The 20,874-nt window shown below is 42.5% G+C and overlaps 1 protein-coding gene across 2 annotated transcripts in view; it reads left to right on the top strand.

Annotated features, from left to right (window-relative positions):
- Positions 1-20,874, top strand: part of PALM2AKAP2 (PALM2 and AKAP2 fusion) — a 274,674-nt gene that overhangs the window by 27,536 nt on the left and 226,264 nt on the right. For both annotated transcript variants that reach the window (XM_055699085.1, XM_055699086.1), the window contains exon 2: positions 19,957-20,037. In XM_055699085.1, the coding sequence (XP_055555060.1) occupies positions 19,957-20,037 (81 nt within the window). The remainder of the gene's footprint in view (positions 1-19,956; positions 20,038-20,874) is intronic.

Raw genomic sequence — 20,874 nt, 5'->3', positions numbered from 1 at the left:
TAATGCAAGATACTGAAATAAAAGTATAGAGCGTGATTCTTCAAATGTTAGTGAGAAGATTTGCTGTGAGCGTCTCCATCAACACCATTTTGAGCATGGGTAGCAGCAGGCTCCTGCTTTCACTTCAGTCCAGCATAATTTCCCCCACATTCCAATGTCATCTTTGCTTACAAAAAAACTACAGGGTTTGATAGAAGTACTAATATAGCAGGAGCAGGTGGGTCATTTCTAATGCATGGACCAAAAGAAGACAGTGGCATACTGCTTTCGTTTCTTCCCTGCTCCCCTAACCCAATGCATACGGAGCTGCATCCATCCAACATACAGCAAAATTAATCCATTTCTTAAATGACTCTTCAAGTACAGCATTATGGCCATAAAATCCAAGAGATTTGGTGCAGCCCAAATTCCTGAGGTACAGATATTGTAAACTAAGAGACATATTTTGCAGTGGTTTGTGTCACTTTTCCTCTGACCTGTGCAATTTCGTCAGAGATGGAAATAGAGTTGAGGCTGCCAAGGGGCTGTCGTTTTGAGTGTTTTTTAAAAAAACAAGGTTTTTTTCTTGGCCAAACAAAAGCTGGGCTGGCAGCAGTATTTGGATGCTAGTGCCATCCAGTGGCCTGTAAAGAATGCCATAGGGTACTTCAGTGTTGGTGTCCTCAGGGAACACTAATGCACTGCATTTTTAGCCAAAGTAGGGCCACGCTGAAAATGTATGATCAAAAAAGTGAAAGCCTTGAATTTTTGAGAGGTTCCTTTATTATTATTATTATTATTATTATTATTATTATTATTATTATTATTATTATTATTATTTTAAACACTATGAGTGCAGGCCCATTTGCAAAAAGGGATTCAGTCCTTGGCTGTGTTTAGTGTCAGTTCAGTGGTTTCTGAACAAAGGTGGGTGCTCAGAAGTCAGCATAGTTGTCTTACATTGCAGACTATTAGTCGTTTTTCTCAGCATTTAAAGCAGATTATCAGAGATTAATTATGCCCATATGAAAAAGGAAGAAAGCTGATACTGCAGCATTTTATAGGTGGACAGTAATTCTGCAAGTCAGCAAAAGGACTTTTCTGACAGCTTCTATGTCTCTATTTAGGAACACGTACACATACATCCACAGATCAGAAGGAAATGAGGCAAAGTTTACTGGGCCAGCTGATACTGCTAGAATAAAAACAGACAAGACCTTATTCTGGTAAGGGAAAAGGAAGTAGTAAACTTCTGGCTACGTATGACCTGCTGCTGTGAGTTGCGTTACTCAGGCAAATACCAGAACTGAATTTCAGTGTAAATAAAGGAATTACCGTGTGGGCCACCGGGAAAATTGACAGGTTCTGTGAAATTTGCCATATCCTGGTAATTTTTTCATTTGCTGTTCTTATATGCTTTTCTTCAATGGCAATGTGTGTTTGTCTATGGGAATTTTTCTTCTGTTAGGAAGTTTTATGAGGCTAGGGGGTTGTCTGAAGACTAAGAGGAGCGGTAGGTTCAGGAATAACATTATTTTGAGATGTGAGCTGTAAAATAGATGTTTGTAACCCAAGCATATCTGCCAGCCTTTCTTGTCTATACAGAACGTTTTGCTCATGAAAGTGTTTTTATATTACCCATCTTACCATTTCCAAAACTTGAAGGACCTCAAACACAAATAACCTAACACAAAATAGGCACCTGTTATGCTGAGCAGAGCGTCAGGATCTTTTGCCTGTGGAAATTTTCTTTGATATTGCTGCTGCAAATTGCATCTCACAAAATGCCTTTCCAGTGAGCCACATGAGCTATAGACGACTCATCTCTGACCATAGCTAGCTACAGGAAAACAAACAGCCATCTTCCAGTGAAGTATAGACCTGAGGCATAAACCCTGGCAGTGGGATTAAAGTGTGGATATGAACACCCTCAGAATCTAGTCCGATCCCTTGATTGCCTTACACAAACAGAATAAATTGTTGGTAACAAACAGAAAACATGCATTACAGGCACCTTTTGCCCTGCACTGGCTTGGATATGATGATTCTCATGACATTAATATGAATAGGCTGATTCACTATTTGTGGCCCTGCCTAAAAGATGGTTTCTTTATCAAAACACATTTCCAGTTCTCAGAAGAGTGCTAAAAATAGTAGAAGTGCTAAACCAACAGCAGGAAGCAGACTATGGATCATAATTTTATACTCCAACCTAGTTAACTACATCAGGTCCTAAAGAATAATCATGAGGGGAAGGATCAGAAGAAATCATGCTTGTTGCTTTTACGCATGTATTATATCTATGAAGGGTGAAACACAACCTTATCTGCAAGGAACAGCATAGCATTGTGCATCTCCAAAGGCAGACCAGGAGTCATGGCTCCCGGAATCAGAATACAGTTTCCTATCTTAGGAGCTCAAATGCTCCCACTGATTCCCCTTTAGAGCTCAAATTCTGTGCACTGTTGATGTGTCTGGGTATTTCCCTCCAGTTATACTGCTGTGTGATGAAAAGTTCAGCACAGTTCCCAGCAGCTTTTCTCACCTTTTACAACTTCCCAAGGCATGAATAACTCGTGCAAAAAAGTACAGACTTCTCAAGCACTTTCCCTTCTGACAATGTCACAACAGCCTAGCAAGGTGTCATCTAGAGCTAAATGACCAGCTGTGCTATGGGGTATACTCCTGCTCCAGAGAAGTGGCATGAGGTCCACAAAACCAGCCACTGTGCCAACATAATCGCCTGTAATTCATGCCCAGAAGACTGAGGCAAAGGAGCCGGTAATAACAAAGTGTTGTGTTGCATTGCTCTGGATTCTCCCTTGGCTTTCTGCCATTGAAGTAGAAACTCCTGAAGAAAAGGAGAAAAGATTATGGGGATCAAACTACATATTCTGCGGGTGGCCAAGCAAGACCATGTTGTGTTTCAGCTGCCTGTAACTTTTCTGCAGAGTTGTTACAGTCAAATGATTGACTGAATATGTGCATTGCAGAGTTACACTAAACAATTACCTTTTTTTTAACAAGCAAGGACCATGGGAACTAAGATTAACAGGTTCTGGAGGAAGAAGTCATATAAGGGAGTGTGTGTGGTTGTGTAGTGTTGTTTGGACCCAAAGAAATGTTCTCAGAAAGGTCTTGTTGGTCTTCAGTAGTGTTGCTGAACTGGTGCTTACCACAGTACAGAGCAGAGCAGATCTCAGGCCTGAAGGCACCAGTTTCCTAAACTTTGATTGAAAATCTTCCTTCTAAGATGAGCAGGAAGAAGTTTAAGTCGTATTTTCTTTCCCAGAGCAGAAGCATGAGCCAGATTCTGTGTAGAAACATCTCCACAAGGACCCTCTAGATACTATGATGCTTACAGCTCTTCTATCACCTGGCAAAAGTAAACTCAACACTCTTGCCCTCTCCAGGCTCTCCTTTCAGGTGGTTTAGTATTAGCCTAAATTACAAACTGCATTTTGCCCTACATGACACTAGCAGGGGAAAATGACGACTTTGATTTTGTTTTCACTAGCAAAAGCTAGATGGAAAGGGGTTTGAGTCTGGCATTTTTTGGAGGGTGGCACGGGGTCAGGTCTTTTTCTTCCCACCAACCCAGACTTGGAAAGTGTGGGCATCTGCAGGTGAAACACTTTCTTCTCTAGTGGAATCCATCAATTTGCCACTCCAGACATAAATATTTTGAAAATGTTTTTGATATTACTGATTGTTACCAGCACATTCCATCCCCTCACCATGCTCATGGGGATTCCATCTTATAAGATGTTGTAGGCTTTCTGCTGACAAAAAAGGTGACACAGAGTCTCCCTGTCTCCATCCCTTCTTGGCAACAACGAATTTTGTACATTTGATTTTCAGGGGACTGTGGAGAGCACAGACAGAGTGGCTTGTACTGATCAATAGCACCTTGCTTTCAGGTTGCATCATTCACCTCACAGAGCAACTTGCTCAACAGTGAACTCATCATGAACTGTCTTCATCCTGGAGCACTTCTGTAAATCGGTCCTTGCTTGAGTGGAGGGATACCTAGGCAACTCCCAGCATTTCAAAAACAGAAAGCTTGTAATTCAGTAGCATCACTACCAGCAGTCTTGCAATGATTTGATTTTAGTGGCAGTGTGCATGCTCTGTCAAGCAGAACGGCCTGCTGTAAAAGCTTACTGCTGTGCCCTCTTTTCTTTGTGATATGTAGCTAGTTTTGCAGCTTGTTGGTTTTAACGTTTTAGTTGCTGTGACTATAGTCTGCAGTTGAGGAAAATCTGTTGTTTCTAGGGGCTGCACAGAGGGGTAAGTTTGCAAGCAAGCTGACCCTCATCAAAAGTAGATTGCAGATGATTTCAGGGGTACAGCAGGCAGATGCTTGCCAGATGAGTGATGTAGTCTGTAAAGTTATTCTGCTGCATTGGAAGTGCATGCACTGCAGATGTGCAAACAGTGACCTCATTCTGTTCATATTAAAGACAATGGCTGAAGTCATTTGACAATCCCAGTGATAATATATTTACAGTACTACTGTTTTATTTAACACTTATACTATTAGAGCTCGATAGGGCTTCAAACTAATGTCCTTCAACACAGCAAATCTTGAATCATATCAACAAGTTAGAAATCATGAGCAGGTCTTTCTGGAAAATTGGTTTTACCTGATCTTATGAGCCACCATTTCAGAAATCTTTTCCCCTCACAGAAAATAACCTGATTTCATCACTGTCCATCCACTGCTGAATGCAGTTAGGGTTTAATGACAAAGACTATGTGCTCTTCCTTGAGTTTCCACTGTGCTTGTACTCACACACTGAAATGAGATAGGAGGAAAAGCTCCGTACGTTCTGGTTGTTTCTTCCTGGAGAAACAATGCTACATCTCTGCAAGATACCAGTCTAAGGATCTGAGCCACAAAAATTCAGTGTCAGGTTTTGATCAGTCTGGGCTCAGAATCTGGGAATCCATTTAGTTTGCACAGAACTTTTGTGCACAGTGGCTACGTCTGACTGCAAGACTGTCATTGTCATAACATAACAACCCCAAGAAGGAACTGGTAACTCTTGATGTTAGATATTGTGCAAATAAAGAACAGAGAGACTGTATATGCCATGAGGGACTTGCAGACTAAATAAGGTTTCTGATCTCTGTTGGCAGAGCAATTGGAGGCCTCATCAAGACCGAGTGGGTATTGCTGTCTCTGCCATAGATTTAAAGACCCAAAGAGGCCACCAGCTCTAAAGGGGAATCAGTGGGAGCATTTGAGCTCCTAAGATAGGAAACTGTATTCTGATTCCGGGAGCCATGACTCCTGGTCTGCCTTTGGAGATGCACAATGCTATGCTGTTCCTTGCAGATAAGGTTGTGTTTCACCCTTCATAGATATAATACATGCGTAAAAGATGGAGATACTTTTATCTTTTTAAATGACCTTACAATAAGTTAATATTTTAAAACTCCATACACTGTCCAGATCCCAAGCCTGATTTGCCAGACTTTCTATGAGCAAAAAAATAAAATACCTTTCTAACCTGACCTTACCGAAGCCTTTAAGTCTATTCCCTGTTTTAACTCTTTGGTCCCCTCCTCTGTGGGAAGTTGAGCCAAGTGTAATGATAACCTGAGCTGTGGGAATTGTCTTTTGTACGGAGATGAGCAGCCTCTCCCTGTGGAGGACAAGTGGTCCACAAACATTCAGACCTCTGAGAAAAACCTCCCTCGGATTTCTTCATTGTGAGCAGTAAGTGAATTACATATCATACAAATGCCAATGCACAGAGGAAGGGGATTTTTCATCCTCTCTTCTCTACCTGGAAAAAAAGTCCCATCACTCATATATACTCTCCTGTCATCCCTGGAAAAACATTGGGTATGTCTTTTCTTAGTAGAACAGAAGTGTTGGCTTTACATCCACTCCTGCAGATCCCCACAAAGACATGTAAGTCCGTTGTGTGCAACATCATGCCCAAGCCTGTAATTGTGTCCCATTAGGGCTCCGCAATGATCCAGCTTTTCAGGTAGCAGCACAGTCATTAAACAGTAATTAGCTTTGTGTGGACGATGTAAGTAGTTCAATGGAGAGCCAGCAGTTTTCTTGAAAATGTGAAAAGATGAAAAACAGAAAAAACATCGGGTGTTTCTCAACAAAGCTGATTTTTTGTTAGCTTGAAACAAATAAAAAGATTCTCACCTCACTCTGGCCAATGTCCTCTGTTAGGTAGGTGGGAAGCCGTGTCTGTCTACCTCTGTCCTTTTTCCTTTACCTCTAGCTGAGAAAAGAGACAATATGAACACTGTACCAATGTGATAGAGTATCTTTGAGGAGGTGTGCCAGTAACATGTCCAGGAAGTATATATTTGCAGAAAATATATATCTGTTCCATAATCTGGCAGAGTCAACTCTACTAAGTCAAAGCCAGCATCACCTCAGAAACTGTGGAGCAGTCTGGTCACCAAGGGCAGATCCCATTAAGTGTAGACTATAAAGCAAAGTAGCTTTTTACTCACCAAAATTATTACCATGCTGTTAAATGCAAAGATCATACATGATGGTGTTGATTTAGTTTAGCATGCAGCAAATACAGCGTTGAGTTCAGTGAAAAAGTGACCTTAAGCTAGAATATGGGAGGTAGGTGCTTGAATTTATGTGGTGTTTTCCATCTCTTTTGGCCAACATCCTTCAACAGCTTTTGCCTTTTAAGCATGTTTCTTAAGGGCTTTCCATTTAAAAGGTCAGAGATATCCCTTCTGGTTGTCTTTCAGGCTGAAGAGAGGCTGCAGGGAGAGGTGGTGGGGTACACTCCTCAGAGCCTGCTGTTCTGCTGCACTATGGCTTCAATGGCACAGCCAGCTTAGGAGATCAGACCTTCACTTCTACCAGCTCCTGCAGCATACCAGAACGTACAAACCATATAAAACACTGCAACCTGCCCAGAAGCTGTATTTTGCACCTTAATCCAGCAGCTGAGTGAAGAGAAATACACATTTCACACAGATCTGGATGAAAACAGGTCTTTCACCAGGGGCTCCTTCAGGGACATCCAGAGCAACAGGTTGAACACAACAGCTGACTTTACATCACCTATATCCTAGAGGTGACTAAGCTACCCATCTTAAAAAGATTAAGCCTGAAGCAAGGGTGATAAACCTCCTGGAGAAACCTCAGAGAAGGATCTGACCTTCTTTGAGGAAACTCAGGTGTGCAAGATAATGTGTCTTATATGTCAGGATGGAGTAACAATAGGAGGATGAAAGAATATGACTTTTTGGGAAGGGACCTATCTGCAGGTGTATCCCCTCCCTCCTTCACCTTCTTGGAAGGAATTGCTGCAGAGAAACATTTACGAGCTAACAGAAGAGCAAAACTAACAGAAATACCCCATTGAAGATGGATAGGAGCTGTTTCAAAACCTGAGGTTATAAAAAAATAAGACCTGTTTTGCACAGGGGTCTACAAGAGACCCAGGCAAAGACAGAGGAGTTGCACAGAAGCAGTAAAGCAGTACCCACATGTCATCTTGTTGAGGTTCAGAAGAGTCCACATTGATCTGACTGGAGGAGGCAGGCAGGAGGAGGCAGGAATCAATCCACATCCCTGAATCTTCTTCTGGTATCTGCATGTTTGGTTTGGTTTTTTTTTACGTTGCTGTATGATGTATGCTGCATTTATGAAGCTTTTCAAATGGTTCACAGTTTTATAAACTTGTCAGGTGTGTCAGCTAAGTGCGAAATTCATCCAAATTTTTCAAGTCCCCACGCACCCTGAGCACCTGTGCAGACAAAACTGCACAAACCACACAGCAGCTGTATGGCTTGCTGAGATGACCTTGAAGCTGCGAATTCCCAGATGCACCTCACAGCAGGGATGCAAATCATAGAGGAATGTAGGCAGTTTTGTGAGGGGGGGGGAACCTTTGATGACATGGCAGAAATTTTCCCATCTATAAATGGATCTGGGTTCTGGACCCAAGCAGTAAAGCAGTCAGATCGAGACTGTTTTCTTGTTGCAGTGCCCTGGGTCACCTCCATCAGTGTAGCAGACTGACACTGTGCACTCCTCTCCATCCTGCCCAAAGCCACTGTGACCTGCATGTGTGAGCACCCTGCTTTGAGGATCTGCAGCTGACTCGTCCCTGCAGAGCCAAACATGCATGTCACAGGCTTTGTGTGCTTATCCATTCCTCTTTATTTAAGGTGACACGCTGGTCGTGAGAAACTGCTGTGGGGTCTGTTCGTGTTACCAGGACCCAGGGTGGTGACTGCCTTTGATGGTTCAGGGAGAAGGTTGGCAGATTAATTTGTTGTGCAATCCATAACATAGCGACCCAACCGTTGTTATTCACAATGAAAGGATTGGGATGCCTGACCTAAAGGAATGACATAGCAGTAATACCTCCCACATACTGCTAAGGTTCAGTGTTGCGGCATGTGATCCTCCACCTGTCAAATTAAATAAGCTTTCCAGGTGTAAACTGGTTGGAGATGAAGCCAGTTCTTTTATGTCCTGCGTAGGCAAGTTGCCAAGGCTGGGTAGGATTTTTAACATATCTAAATCACATACTAAGCATGCTTTTCTCCAAGCATGTAGATGTATCCACCCTCTCAGTCACAATCAAATTCATCATTTATGTTCTCTGGTGTTTCTGTGGTGTCATGTTGGAACAACGTCACTCTGCTGATGAACTGGAGAGGAGGCAGGGATGGCATGTCCAGCAGCCTCATTGGAGTCTGGGACTCAGTAGGGAGTTGCCCCCTAAATGAAGAGGGGCACTGGTGCCCTCTCAGATCTGTGTGGGTCTTCACAAGGTATAAAAGTATGAGATCTTCAAGGCTAGTCAAAAAGCAAGAGACCCAACCCCTTATGGCCTCTTCAGAAAGAAAGGGAAATTTACCTAGAACGGTGGTTTGTCAACTGGTGTATCGTCTTGTTAGCATCACCAGTCTGGAAGGATACTGCCAGAATGGAAGGTGGCAAGTCTCAAGCTCTCAGTTGCATGTGCCTGTGCTTGTACAGAAGATTCTCCCCCTCTTTCTTTTAGTGTGAAACAAGGCAGTCTTTCCCTTCCTGAATATAGAGGTTAGGACTCAAACACACCAGCAACTACAACTTATGTTGGCAGATACCTGAGCATCTAGACAATGTGAGTATCCTTAGCTCACTATCAACATTAGACAAAAGCTTAAAGAAAGGGTTTTGAGCTAGTAACTTTACCTCTCAAATGACAAGAAATGCTTTTCAGCAGCAGAGGAGCCATGTACAGTACAGCTGCTAAGCACAGTCCTGTGACACCAGGAGATCCAGCATGTTGCCACGCAGGTCAGTGCCAAAAGCCTCCATGTCAGCAGGCAAGCTGCCAAGCTCACAAGCTAAGGGAGGAAGCCTCAGTAAAAACATTTTGATGTGAGGCACTGAGTCTCTGAAATAATTGGCTAATTCAGCTAGGCTGTAAGGATTAAAACACAAAGCCCAACTCTTAAGTATTAATTCCTTCATTTAGGTATTTTCTACCACTAGCAAGCAAAAACCTGGATATGATTCAAGTACCAAAATTAACACCACTGTCATCCCTACAGGTCTTGGCCATTGCTCCATGCTGACCAGCCAGACCAATTTGTTCCCTTTCCACTGCAGAAAATCCAGTGTCTTCTTCAGGCTTCGTATGTTGTGTCCTGGGGAAGTTTATTGAAGTGAAGATGTCTGTCATGTGTGCAATAAACTGGATAAAGAGGGAAAACAAATTCTGCTAAAATCAAAGTCTTGGCGATTCCAATCTAAGTTCTTACCAAGTAAAAAATAATGCATAGAGATCTTCACTTCTTTATGGGGAAAACAGAATAAGGAATCACAGCTGCAGCTTTGATGCCTTGCATTGAAATCTTAGTAATTTATTTTTCATTTCGTAACACAAGAGTTAGAAATCCCTCAATGATTATCATAATGTTATGATCAGCACCTGCTTTGTAGGTCAACGTCAGTGTTGTACAGGTGTTTCTTTGCACATTCAACATCTTGCTGCAATCAGAGATGTTTCCCCAATGTCCTGTTTGGCAGCATGAAGAGATAGTTAAGGAGTGTATGAGGCATGAGGGTGAAAAAGAAACACATGCTTTTCTTTGGAGCTGTGGAAATGTGATTAAATTAAGTCTGTACCAACCAAATCCTGTCTTTCTCCTTTTTAGAGCAGTGACAGGATGTACATTGAACAACATGGATTTAAACCAAGGCCAATTACTGGCAACAGGAGAGCAAGGAGAGTTAATGAACTAGTTTTCTACAAATAGTCTACTCAGCCTAAAGAAAACTCCTTGTTGTGTATTTTTATGAAGGAGAACTTAGATCAAGGTCTGCTTTACACTCTTTAACTGAAATACGTTTTTAAGAGAAATACAGAAAAAAAAAAAGTTGATTAAAGTAACTTCTTTCAGAATTTTTCTGGGTTCTAGAGAAAAGAGAAGATTCAGTATTTGTTCTACACAATATATCTAGAAAAGTCCACCTTATTTTAGGAAAAAAATAATAATTTTCTAGAAGAAGAGATGAAGACACTGAATTTTCCATCTAGCTCAGGCTGCAGTAGAACTGGGTCAGTGTTAGCAAGCTATACAAATGTTCTTGGAGGCTAGCTGTGGTAGATGCAAGGTAATGATGTGCAAGTGCCCCTCATTTATGACTGGTGTTAAGGATTATCCAGAATAAGGAAATGTCTGCTTCATTATTTGTACTAACACTGTACTCCATACAGCCTTTTGAGTGCTTTCCAGAAAAAAATGCCACAGAGGTCACTATGGGACTCAGGTGGTCGTGAGCTCTTACCATTTTCAGGATTAGTGTAAAAACTGGCAAGTTTTGGAAGAAGTGCTAATGTGGAGTTAATAATGAGTGGGAAAGTGGCATTTGTAGGACATCTCTTTGAGTCACTGTTGCATGTCACAGAAAAGATACTCAAAATCAAGTGACCCTGGTCACCTCTCAGCAGCCATTTAAGAGCCTGACACCCTTGATCAAATTGTAAATGCATAGGAAAGTGTGGCTTTATTCCTGTCCAGAACTGAAGGGAAGCAGCATCTGTGGGCCTCAGCCCATGTTCAGTTTCAGTTCAGACTTGGGAGGAAAGAAGGAAAGTCAGCTAAACCTTTTTATACTTCAAGGACTCATTATGGTAGTTGCCTAGTCAAAAATGCATATGGGTTGTGTAGGAACTGAAACACTGCTTCCAGGGATCCAGTAGCATTCGGTGAAAGGAGGCTATTGCAGGTAAAGGATATTGCAGGTAAAGGTATTTCCTCTGTGCTCAGCCCTGGTGAGGCCACACCTCGAATCCTGTGTTCAGTTTTGGGCCCCTCACTGCAAGAGGGATGTTGAGGTGCTGGAGCGTGTCCAGAGAAGGCAATGAGGTTGGTGAAGGCTCTGGAGCACAAGTCTTATGAGGAACGGCTGAGGGAACTGGGGCTGTTTAGTCTGCAGAGGAGAAGGCTCGAGGGGACCTTATCAATCTCTACAGCTGCCTGACAGGAGACTGTAGGCAGGGGAGGATCGGCCTCTTCTCCCAAGTAAAGAGCAATAGAGCAAGAAGCAATGGCCTCAAGTTGCACCAGAGGAGGTTTAGATTGGATATAAGGAAAAATTTCTTCACTGAAAGGATGGTGAAGCATTGGAACAGGCTGCCCAGGGAGGTGGTGGAATCACCAACCCTGGAAGTGTTTAAAAAAACATGTAAATGCAGTGCTTAGGGACATGGTTTAGTGATGGACTTGGCAGTCCTGGCTTAACAGCTGGACTTGATGATCTTAAAGGTCTTTTCCAACCTAAATGATTCTATGATTCTAAAATCTTAGTTGCATCAAAATGGCAATTACAGCTCCATCAAAGTGGGAATTTCCCCATAGGATATCAGAGAAACTATGTTTTTTCCTAAAATAATTTTACTTCATGATCTCAATGAGACATTTTTCCATTGTGTCCCCTTTCGAAAATGCTAATGAGGAAGCTTTTCAAAAGGAAATTCCTTCCTGCATTCATCACTTTTCATTAAGAGCTGTTGTTCTGGGAGCAGTGCCATCCTTTTATTTGTTGTTTGAGATGCATGGTGATTTTAATTAAGCGGTCGTTGTGTATGTGCATTGTGGTGGTTGCATTCGGTGACCAGGGAGCTATAATTATAAGTGTGCACAGCAGCTGAAGTTTTCGCTATAAACCTTTAGCAAATTGTTGTCTTCACCAGAGAGGATCCTTTCTCCTCTTGAACAGCTTTGTCCTGCGTAGTCTCAGGTATGGCATTGGCAGTGGGCTTGTAACACTCATGATATGTTCATATTCAGAAGCCCTGAGTAGGAGTTAATCCTACAGGGCTCCATGTGGAGGAACTCCTCCTATAATGTCCCAAACACATGCAATGACTATTACAGTTCTTTTACTTGAATCCTGAGTTGTGGGCAATGCACATGTGGATGCAAAGCCATTCTATTTGCTTTAGCAGGTCAGCACAGGAGAAGCCCATCCTTTGACATCATGCAAGGGTAGCCTGAGTCTTAGATGAAATGGAGAAAATTAATTTTGCAAGTATGTTTTCACCATCCAAGCAAAAACTGTTGTTCTGCATGCAAGTAACAAAATCAGCAAGAAAAGGGGCTGCAGACCAAAACATTTGCTCCTTCACTGGGAGTGCTTAAGTTTATTTAGGGAACTGTATCTCTTTATCTCTCTCAAACCACCCTGTTCTTGTGCATAGGCAAACAACTTCTCTAACACTCAATACTGGAGAAAAGGGATGCAAAGTTGCAACAAAAACCAGTGTATTTCTGGCCTGAGGGCATTTTCTTTCTTCACCCTGAGGGTTCAACTCTCTGCAAGTGGTTCTGCCTTCATCTTGGCAGAAGCCTGTTCAATATATAAGAAACACAGCATTTCCATAACTTCCAGGGTCTTCTACTTGCTCCCACACCATGCTCTGCATCTGTGAATTAAGTCTGTACTGTGTCCAAAACCAACATGCCAAGACATTTCTTGCATGCTGTGGCAAGCTTTCTATTTAATGGGAATCAACCCCTGTGCAGCAGTCTCTAGTTTAAACCAGTTTCACAAGAGAGGAGGTGAACATTAACTGTTCACTTTGTCTACAACCTCTCCCTTGCCTCCTGCTGTGCATACAAGTGGAAGGAACAATCATGAGGAAGGGAGCTAAACCCAAGCCCTTATTTTTTAGGTGGGTTTCACCTGCTCCCTCAGGCATTTATCTGCTGCACCTGTGCAATTGGGAACTCCTCTTGTTCATTCCTAAATAACCCATCTGCTGGGTGCTTGGAGTGATGGGAATGGCCACAGCTTAGTCATAAGATATGTGGGTACATGGAAGATACATGGAAAGCATTTCAGCAGCATCTTATACCCCTAGAGCTTTCCAACATCGAATTTTCCTTGTTCAGGTATGGAAAAGGTCCAGGAATGTTAGCCACTAAGGTCCAAGGCACAGAGGACGTTTGAAATAATGAAACTGTGCTTTAAGTAATAAGCCCACTGCACAGGGAGACTGTAAGTGAAAAAGGGTAGCAGTTTCTTAGATGTTACATAGCAGCACAGAGTGCAGTTTCCTTAAGTTCAGAAAGTGGATTCCAGTATACAGATGCAGGGAAATTGTCCCTGCCACATGTTTTAAGTGAAACAAAGCTTAGCGAGGTGCCCACGGGTTTCAGGGGACTGGGGCAGAAGATTTTGCAGGAAAATGCCTAAGGGAGCAAAGCCAACAGCTTACACTTAAATTTGTTGATGGTATAAATGCAGAGAAAAATGGATCTCAGAAACAGACAAGTACAGACTTCGATTCTTCTGGGAGTAGGATAGGAGAGGAGCTGCAGGAGGAATCATTTCCCATAACCTGAAACAACACATATTTCCTAGCACTCGAAACGATATCAGACAAGCCTCTAGCTTGCAATTACAGAGGCAATGTGGCTACCCATAACAACAAGATTTTCACCAAGCACAGTCGTGCCACTGCATACAGTAATCTAGTTTGATATACTTTAGCAGGATGATGGGCTCCACCTTCTTGTACTGGCAGCAAGTAAAGAAAGTAGGCATTGACAATTCAAAAGGAGCAGGTAACCTGCCACCAACCTTCGAGGTGTGTTTTTTCTGCCATAACAGTGTCTCTGCTTTGATTCTGCATCCTGACTCTGCTGATGCCATGTTTTCTATTGTATGTTGTTTACAACAGCAGAAAACATTTAAAATTGGATTTTGCAAAGTGCTGCCAGTACTAGGCTGTGTTGTTGCAACTGGTAGGGGTGGTTGCTGTCAGGAGTTTCCCACTTTAAACACAACAGGAAAATAAATTGACCAGATGGGAATGAAGGCTGGGGTGGGGGGTGGTGCAGAGAGGGTGAAAAAAGGGGGAAAGTAAGTCTGCTTTCCTTCTTAATTTTTTTCTTTCCTGTGAACCATTACTACTGAACTGCAAAAGAGGAAACAAATTTACAGATTTACTTTCACTGCCTAGAGATATGAAGTCACCACAGCAAAGCTGGTCATTTAAACTACCACCCTGGTGAAAGTTTCAGTTTCCATTAGAAGTGATATCTTGGGATTATGCTAACCATAGGTTGAAATCATTAGCAGAACCCAGATGCTCCTTTTTCCCCAGAATTGTGGATATCCCTGAACTAACAACAGAAAACTGAGGTGTCAGCAGCTCTTTTGCTTATTTGTTTCCTTACTTGCTGCCCTAAAAATCTGTGACATCTAAATAAACAGGGAATAATATCTGCCAACTGTGCAGAGTGGAGAAAATACTGTCTTGCTGAAGAAATTCACGTGATTCTTTGGAGACAAATCTTTGTAACTATTTCTTTGTTTTGAAGCAGACTATAATTTTCCTCCACCTGTACTATTTTTGAGTGCATTTGGTTTTGCTTTGGTATGACAGGCAGGAGCTTGCCCTCTTCCACCTGCTCCGCCATGGTGGGCTGGACACTTGCTTTGCACGCAGGATGAAGCCAATGGGAAATTTCTGCACTAAAACTACCAGTGGTAGCTCCTCTACTGTCATGCTGCTCGTCTCCTCAAGGGTCACAAGATTCCTATTGAGTTTTTTATGAAATTGGGGATTTTTTTTTTTGTTGTTTTCCCACTGTTTTCTTCTGGATACTTCTTCCATAAGCCTTAGCTTGCCATTAGATTTGTGTGTGTATTTTCCCAGTGAGATCAATCAAATAGCATTTATTTTCTGTGCTACTCCATGGAGTACTTTCTGCACATGTCTGAGCTGGCTTTAAACCAAAGAAATCAGGTGCTGCTGCCAGTGCAAGGGGAGCAGAGTGTTTTACCAAGGCTTTACTGCCCCAAAGATTTACACAGATTTAGAGGTGCACATTTATCTGCAGACATTTATGATTCTGTGAGCTGAATAATCTCTGTATCAGGTCCCACACTGCACAGATCGATTTCTAAACAAGAACAAAAAATATTTTGTAATGGGAAATTGAAGTATTCTGTGATTCCAGTGTCACAGAGAAGCATTTTGATATAATTTTGATATAACTTGGGTTTTTCAAGATCTTATGTTTGCTTTCGTTTGTTCTTGGGTTGTTTTGGGGGTTTTTTGGGTTTGGTTTTTTTTTTTTTTAGTTGTTGGTTTGTGGTTGTTTGGGGCTTTTTGACTGGAACAGTTTGACAAGTGTCATACTTGACTGTAGGTTATTTTGATCAAATGTAAAACACTATTCCAAAAAAAGTCCTGCACCCTTTCTCTGATGAATGAAAGATCAGCAGTATTAGGGTGAGCATGAGAGAAGGGCAAATGTAACTTAGCAAACATCCTTAAAACCATCCAGAACCACGTGTAGTTTCAGTTTGTGTAGTAACCATCACAGTATTCGTTCTCTCTGGCAGTTCCCAGGCTCCTCTGGGACCCTGATCACATTCTAACACCCACAGCATCATGAGACAGGGTTTTCCACAGCAGACCTTTGACTTGGCTTCAAACCTGCCCCATCCAGTTTCACCTAATGCCTTTTTTTTTTTTCTTCTAGTGGAAGACAGAGTGAACAGTAAATGCCTACTGGCTGTCTCCATGCCCCCACTCATGATTTTACAGATCTTCATTTTGTCCTTCTGGCATTTCACTCTCTTCCAAGTGTATGGGGTCTTACCAAGTCTCTGATATATTTGGATTTTAACAACAGGAAAGCGGCACTGGCCATCTTTAGGGCTAAGAAGTAATTTCCTCCTTTCCAAACTCAAGCTTCTTGGAAAAGGAAATAAAATTATGGTTTCCATGTTGCACATCCACATGTAAATGCCTGAGTACAAATCTCATTTTTCATTGAACAGTTTTAGGGTGTGAGTAACCTTGCCATTTGACCTATGTTCTTCTCTACCATTTTGGAAAGGTAACCATCCATGATGACTATCTGTATTTTTACAAAAGCAGCACAACTCAGATAGGTACAATTTTTTTCTTTTAAACCTACCACACTCACATTAAAACTGTCTTCAGTGCCTGTTTTCTCCACCTCCTTTCAACCTAGTTTCTACAATACCTTCACTTCTGGGCGGGGGATGGGGGGCGGGGGGTGGGGAGTGGGGACGGGACACGCGGGGGAAGTTTACTGTCCACAGCATAGCTTCAAGGAACTGGGTGTGTGTGTGTTTGACATCCCAGCTGACAGTTTTCACTACCCCCATAAAAAGGTGCAAGGAACTGTACAAAATCTGGTCATCCTATATAAGCCTGAGCATCCTCCTGGCTCCTGCCCTCCTTCTGTGGTTTCTGCTCTGTGCATCTTTGAACAGGGGAGTTCAAGGATGCGCTTGGGGGTTATTTTCTTGGAGGTGGCAATTAGTATTAACCACTGGCTGAAGCAGTGATAAATTGCTCCCTGCATTGTGGAACAAAAAGAAGACATAACTTTAACTGAAGATGTCTGGAGTGAACCTGCTTGTTTAGAGTAAGCACTATGTTTTCTTCGTGCCAGGACCCTTGGTAAATTCACAGTTTATCATGCATACCTGGAAGAAAGACATCTGTAAGTAGATGAACAGAGTAATAAGGAACATTTACCAGCTTCAACGCAGAAAAATGCCTTAATGAGTGCTCAAGTCTAAGCATGTGCTTTGCCTCCCAGGTTGGGGCTGGCTTCATCTACTGAATGTCTAAAACCCTTGATATGCTTATTTTGGTGGGATTTTTGTCAGCCAGTCCAGTCTTCTACCACACTTTTTCAGAACACACCCATGTAAACCAGGAACACACAGTCATGACCTTCAGTGACTGGGAGAAACCTAAATTGCATATGATCTAGTGACCTAAAGATGAAATGCCCTGGTAGCTAATTACCAATGATGCAATTCATGTAATCTTCAGAGCAAAAAAAGGTACTTTTGCTGTCATACTACTTAGCCATAACTGTGGTACAAAATCAGAGGGTAGAGGCATGCAGTCAGGCTGACTGAAAACCAGTGAAATGGAAACATGAGCAATATTCCAATTTAACTCCACAGAAGCCCACTAGTTAGTAAGTAGTTCAAGTATTTTTGTGCCTGCTGTGTTGCTGCCTACAGGGAAAATACTCTAAGTGCTTTCCCTTTCTCACAAAGAAAAGAAGTTTCCATCTATGTTTTATAAGGCTGTCTTGTCACATCCATTATACAGCACGACACAGCCAGCCAGAGGAGGTACTGTAGTGATTTCCATCATGTGTTTTAGCGAGAAGGCTTTTAGGAAGGGTAGAATACATATAGATAGACAAAAATATACATATATCTATAAACACATATAAATGTCGTTCAGTTAACTGTGAAGATGTAGGTGCCTTATGCTGTCCTATGGAGTGTCCAATGTGGGGTGTTAATGCCTACATATGCAAAATTCAAACATTCCGTCATCTGGCCAGCTTGGCACAAAGCGCAGAATTATCATTATTCTGAGACTATTAGGCCATTAACTGGAATGGCTTTTAGAGCTGCTTTATTCCAGTCCATGGCTGACCAGCTATCTGAGGAAATAACAAATTCTGTTTTTCAGCCTCCAAAGTATGCTGTTAATATCGCAGAATGAAGAAGAGCCATCCAATATCCTGTTCCATTCAAAAATGCAAAAGGGGAGATGGGGGTTGGAGGAGTGATAGGAGGGATGATCCACAGACTATCAATTTTGTATAGAGAAGGACTTTTAAAGGTGCATGCATAAATTTTTAATCTTGTGTGTACACAAATGCGAATTATCTTCTGTGTGTACACTGAGACATCAAGTTTTCAGCTGAAGACAGGCAGTTAGTGACATTTTAGTTATCCAAAAAGCCAGTTTTCCTATTCCAAAGTAACCTCAGCAGAATATTTTTGTTCAGCAGTAATATTCTTACATATTTCACAATGGGGAGTGTGTAGTTGTAGATGTAGATATACACAAACAATCAGCACGTAAGAGTGTGCATTGTCTTACAGAACTGCTTGACATATGCATCATTTGTCTGCTTTGACTGTTCTGGGTTCATTACTCCAGCCCTCCCATCACCATTCTGACGTCTCACTCTTTGGCAGGAGTGGTCCAGACAGTTATGTAGCTTCGTGTTTTACTTTGTGTTTTAGTGAGTCTGACGTTTAAAAAAAAAAAGTTTTCCTGATCTTCCTTGTAAATTTAATGCTTTCACTCAAAATGCCCTGGTTTGAGGTCCAGTATAAGCACAATTAATTTCTGCATAGGCAACATCTTATCATATACCCATTGAGGATGAGGCATGAAAGTTTGAAATCTGTGGAAAGCAGAGAATTTCCAGAGCATCAGTACAGCACCTAGGAATGAGACAAAAAAGTTACTCTGAGGGCTTAATGAATCCCCAAATGTCTTCAAGTCCAACCTTACGGCTACTGAAATACTTAAGTAACAAAAATGTGTTTTCACAGGTAGTGAATAAAAACTTTTGTTCCAGTAAAAACTGAGGCTGGTATGCTTATTCAACTGCCTCCATTTACTACTCAGTATTTCTGTCTTAACTGCAAAATCTGAAAAAAGAACTCCAGGAGAGCGAATCTGATCCAGGCTGGGGATGGGTGAGCAGTAACACCCCTTACAAGGTGGAGAAGACTGATGAAAGGCAAAAAGTTGATTCTTCATAAGAGGAAAGTGTTGCAGAGGAGAAAAGCAGGTCGTTCTCCTCTTGAAACACCTGAGAGGGTCTGCTGCCTGCTGAAGGGAGCAGGCTGGGCACAGACAAGTGGCATGTTCATAAACGTGACCATAAAAGCCCTCAGCTGTGGAAATGACCGTGCTGTCCTTGGTGCGAATCGGTCAGCCCAGCTTCTGGGAGGCAGTAAGGGCCAGCTGTTGGTGTGTGCTGGTGGCTTGAATATTAAACAAAGCCAGCTGGGGGTTATCCATCCCATTTGCTTTGCAGGTAAATCCCATGCAATCTGGTTGAGACACCTTCTCTCCATTGAGCCCAAGGAAAGCCTTACCACCAACTTCACCCAGGAAAAAGACAGTCTGCAACCCAGCTCCCTTCCTCCATGATGCCACCTACTGCTTTCGTGTCACCTTACTGTTGCACAATTGCACAATGCAATCAATGCTTTTGGATCAGTGTCTCAAATGCAAAAGCATGGCTTTGTCCCTTTAGCTTCTCTCTCAGCTGTTATGCCTGTTTCTGCCCTCCTCTGGGACTGTGCACTCTGTTGCTGCTCCGACTGTGAGGAGCGAAGGAGAATTACTCCTGCTGGTGAGCGACTGGCTAGTCTGGGGCTGGCATCTTCCCAGCATGCTGCTGTTTGCATACCAGCAGACAGAGGAGCAGGTGAAATGGGACTAGTGACATCTGTACAGATGTGTTTGACTGCTTACATGCTTTTACGAATCCGCTACCCTGAAAGCCTCCGTTTCTCTGACGAGGTCTCTTTCTCTCTCTCCCTCCCTCCCTCCCTCCCTCCCTCCCTCCTTCCCTCCTTCCCTCCCTCCCTCCCTCCCTCCCTCTCTCCTCTCTCCCTCTCGCTTTCTCTCTCAGGAGAAAAGAAAAAGGCAGACAGAAATAGAAGGCAAGAGACAACAGCTTGAGGACCAGATACTTCAGCTGCAGCATTTCAAGGTAAGGGACTGATGCCAGAAATGATGGATTGACTAAATCTGTTCATTATTAGACATGCAGATCACACGTCTGAAAGCTGTGAGGAGCCCACTCCAACATGAAGCAGCTTTCACTGCCAGAGCCTGTTTCTTGCAGTGATCATGTCCTGCCTGCTTTTCATTCTGTGCGTTTCATGCACAGGACCGTGTTGCAAAAACGGCTTAGGAGCATGGAGTCGGGAGAGTGTGAGCATAGGCAGCACAGCAGTGCTGTTATTATTAAACACTATTATTTATTATGCATAATGATAAGACACCAATCACTGTGGATTGGGTGTGTACCGCATGGCTTCAGTGAGCACTTTCTGCCTGCAGAGCTGCGTTGAATTTTCTGGTGCCTGTCATTAGGTTTTGTGCGTGTGTGCATGTGTGTGTGTGTATGTGTGTGTTGCAGAGGGGCACGTATGAACATGCAGGGAGGGTGTTGATGGATATGTGCATGTCTACATGGAGAGGCACCTTGATATTTAACAGGGTGCTGAGCAGTTCCAGTCCCTGTTGGACTCCATGACAGCTGCAGATAGCATCGTTTGAAAGCCATCCTGGTTATTTCTATCATTTATCCTTCCTGTCAGTAGGAGAGTTTTTCTTAACATTTGTGCATAGCAAAGAGAAGAACAGAAACGTACATGTGATCTTTTTGTAACCAGTGCTCATTTGTGGGTCAGATCTCATTAGATTAGTTCAGTAGGGAAGCCCAAGGAATTTCAGTGATTAAAATATCTGAGAAAGATGATCAAGACTAGACCATTTATCCTTGCAGCAAATGAGCTGGGCTGTGTTTTTAAAAATAAGATAT

The sequence above is a fragment of the Falco cherrug genome, chromosome Z (genome assembly GCF_023634085.1).
Source record: "Falco cherrug isolate bFalChe1 chromosome Z, bFalChe1.pri, whole genome shotgun sequence".
In the NCBI taxonomy this organism is placed as follows: domain Eukaryota; kingdom Metazoa; phylum Chordata; class Aves; order Falconiformes; family Falconidae; genus Falco; species Falco cherrug.
The sequence above is the reverse complement of the archived record's forward strand: the minus strand, read 5'-3'. Positions and strand labels throughout refer to the sequence as shown.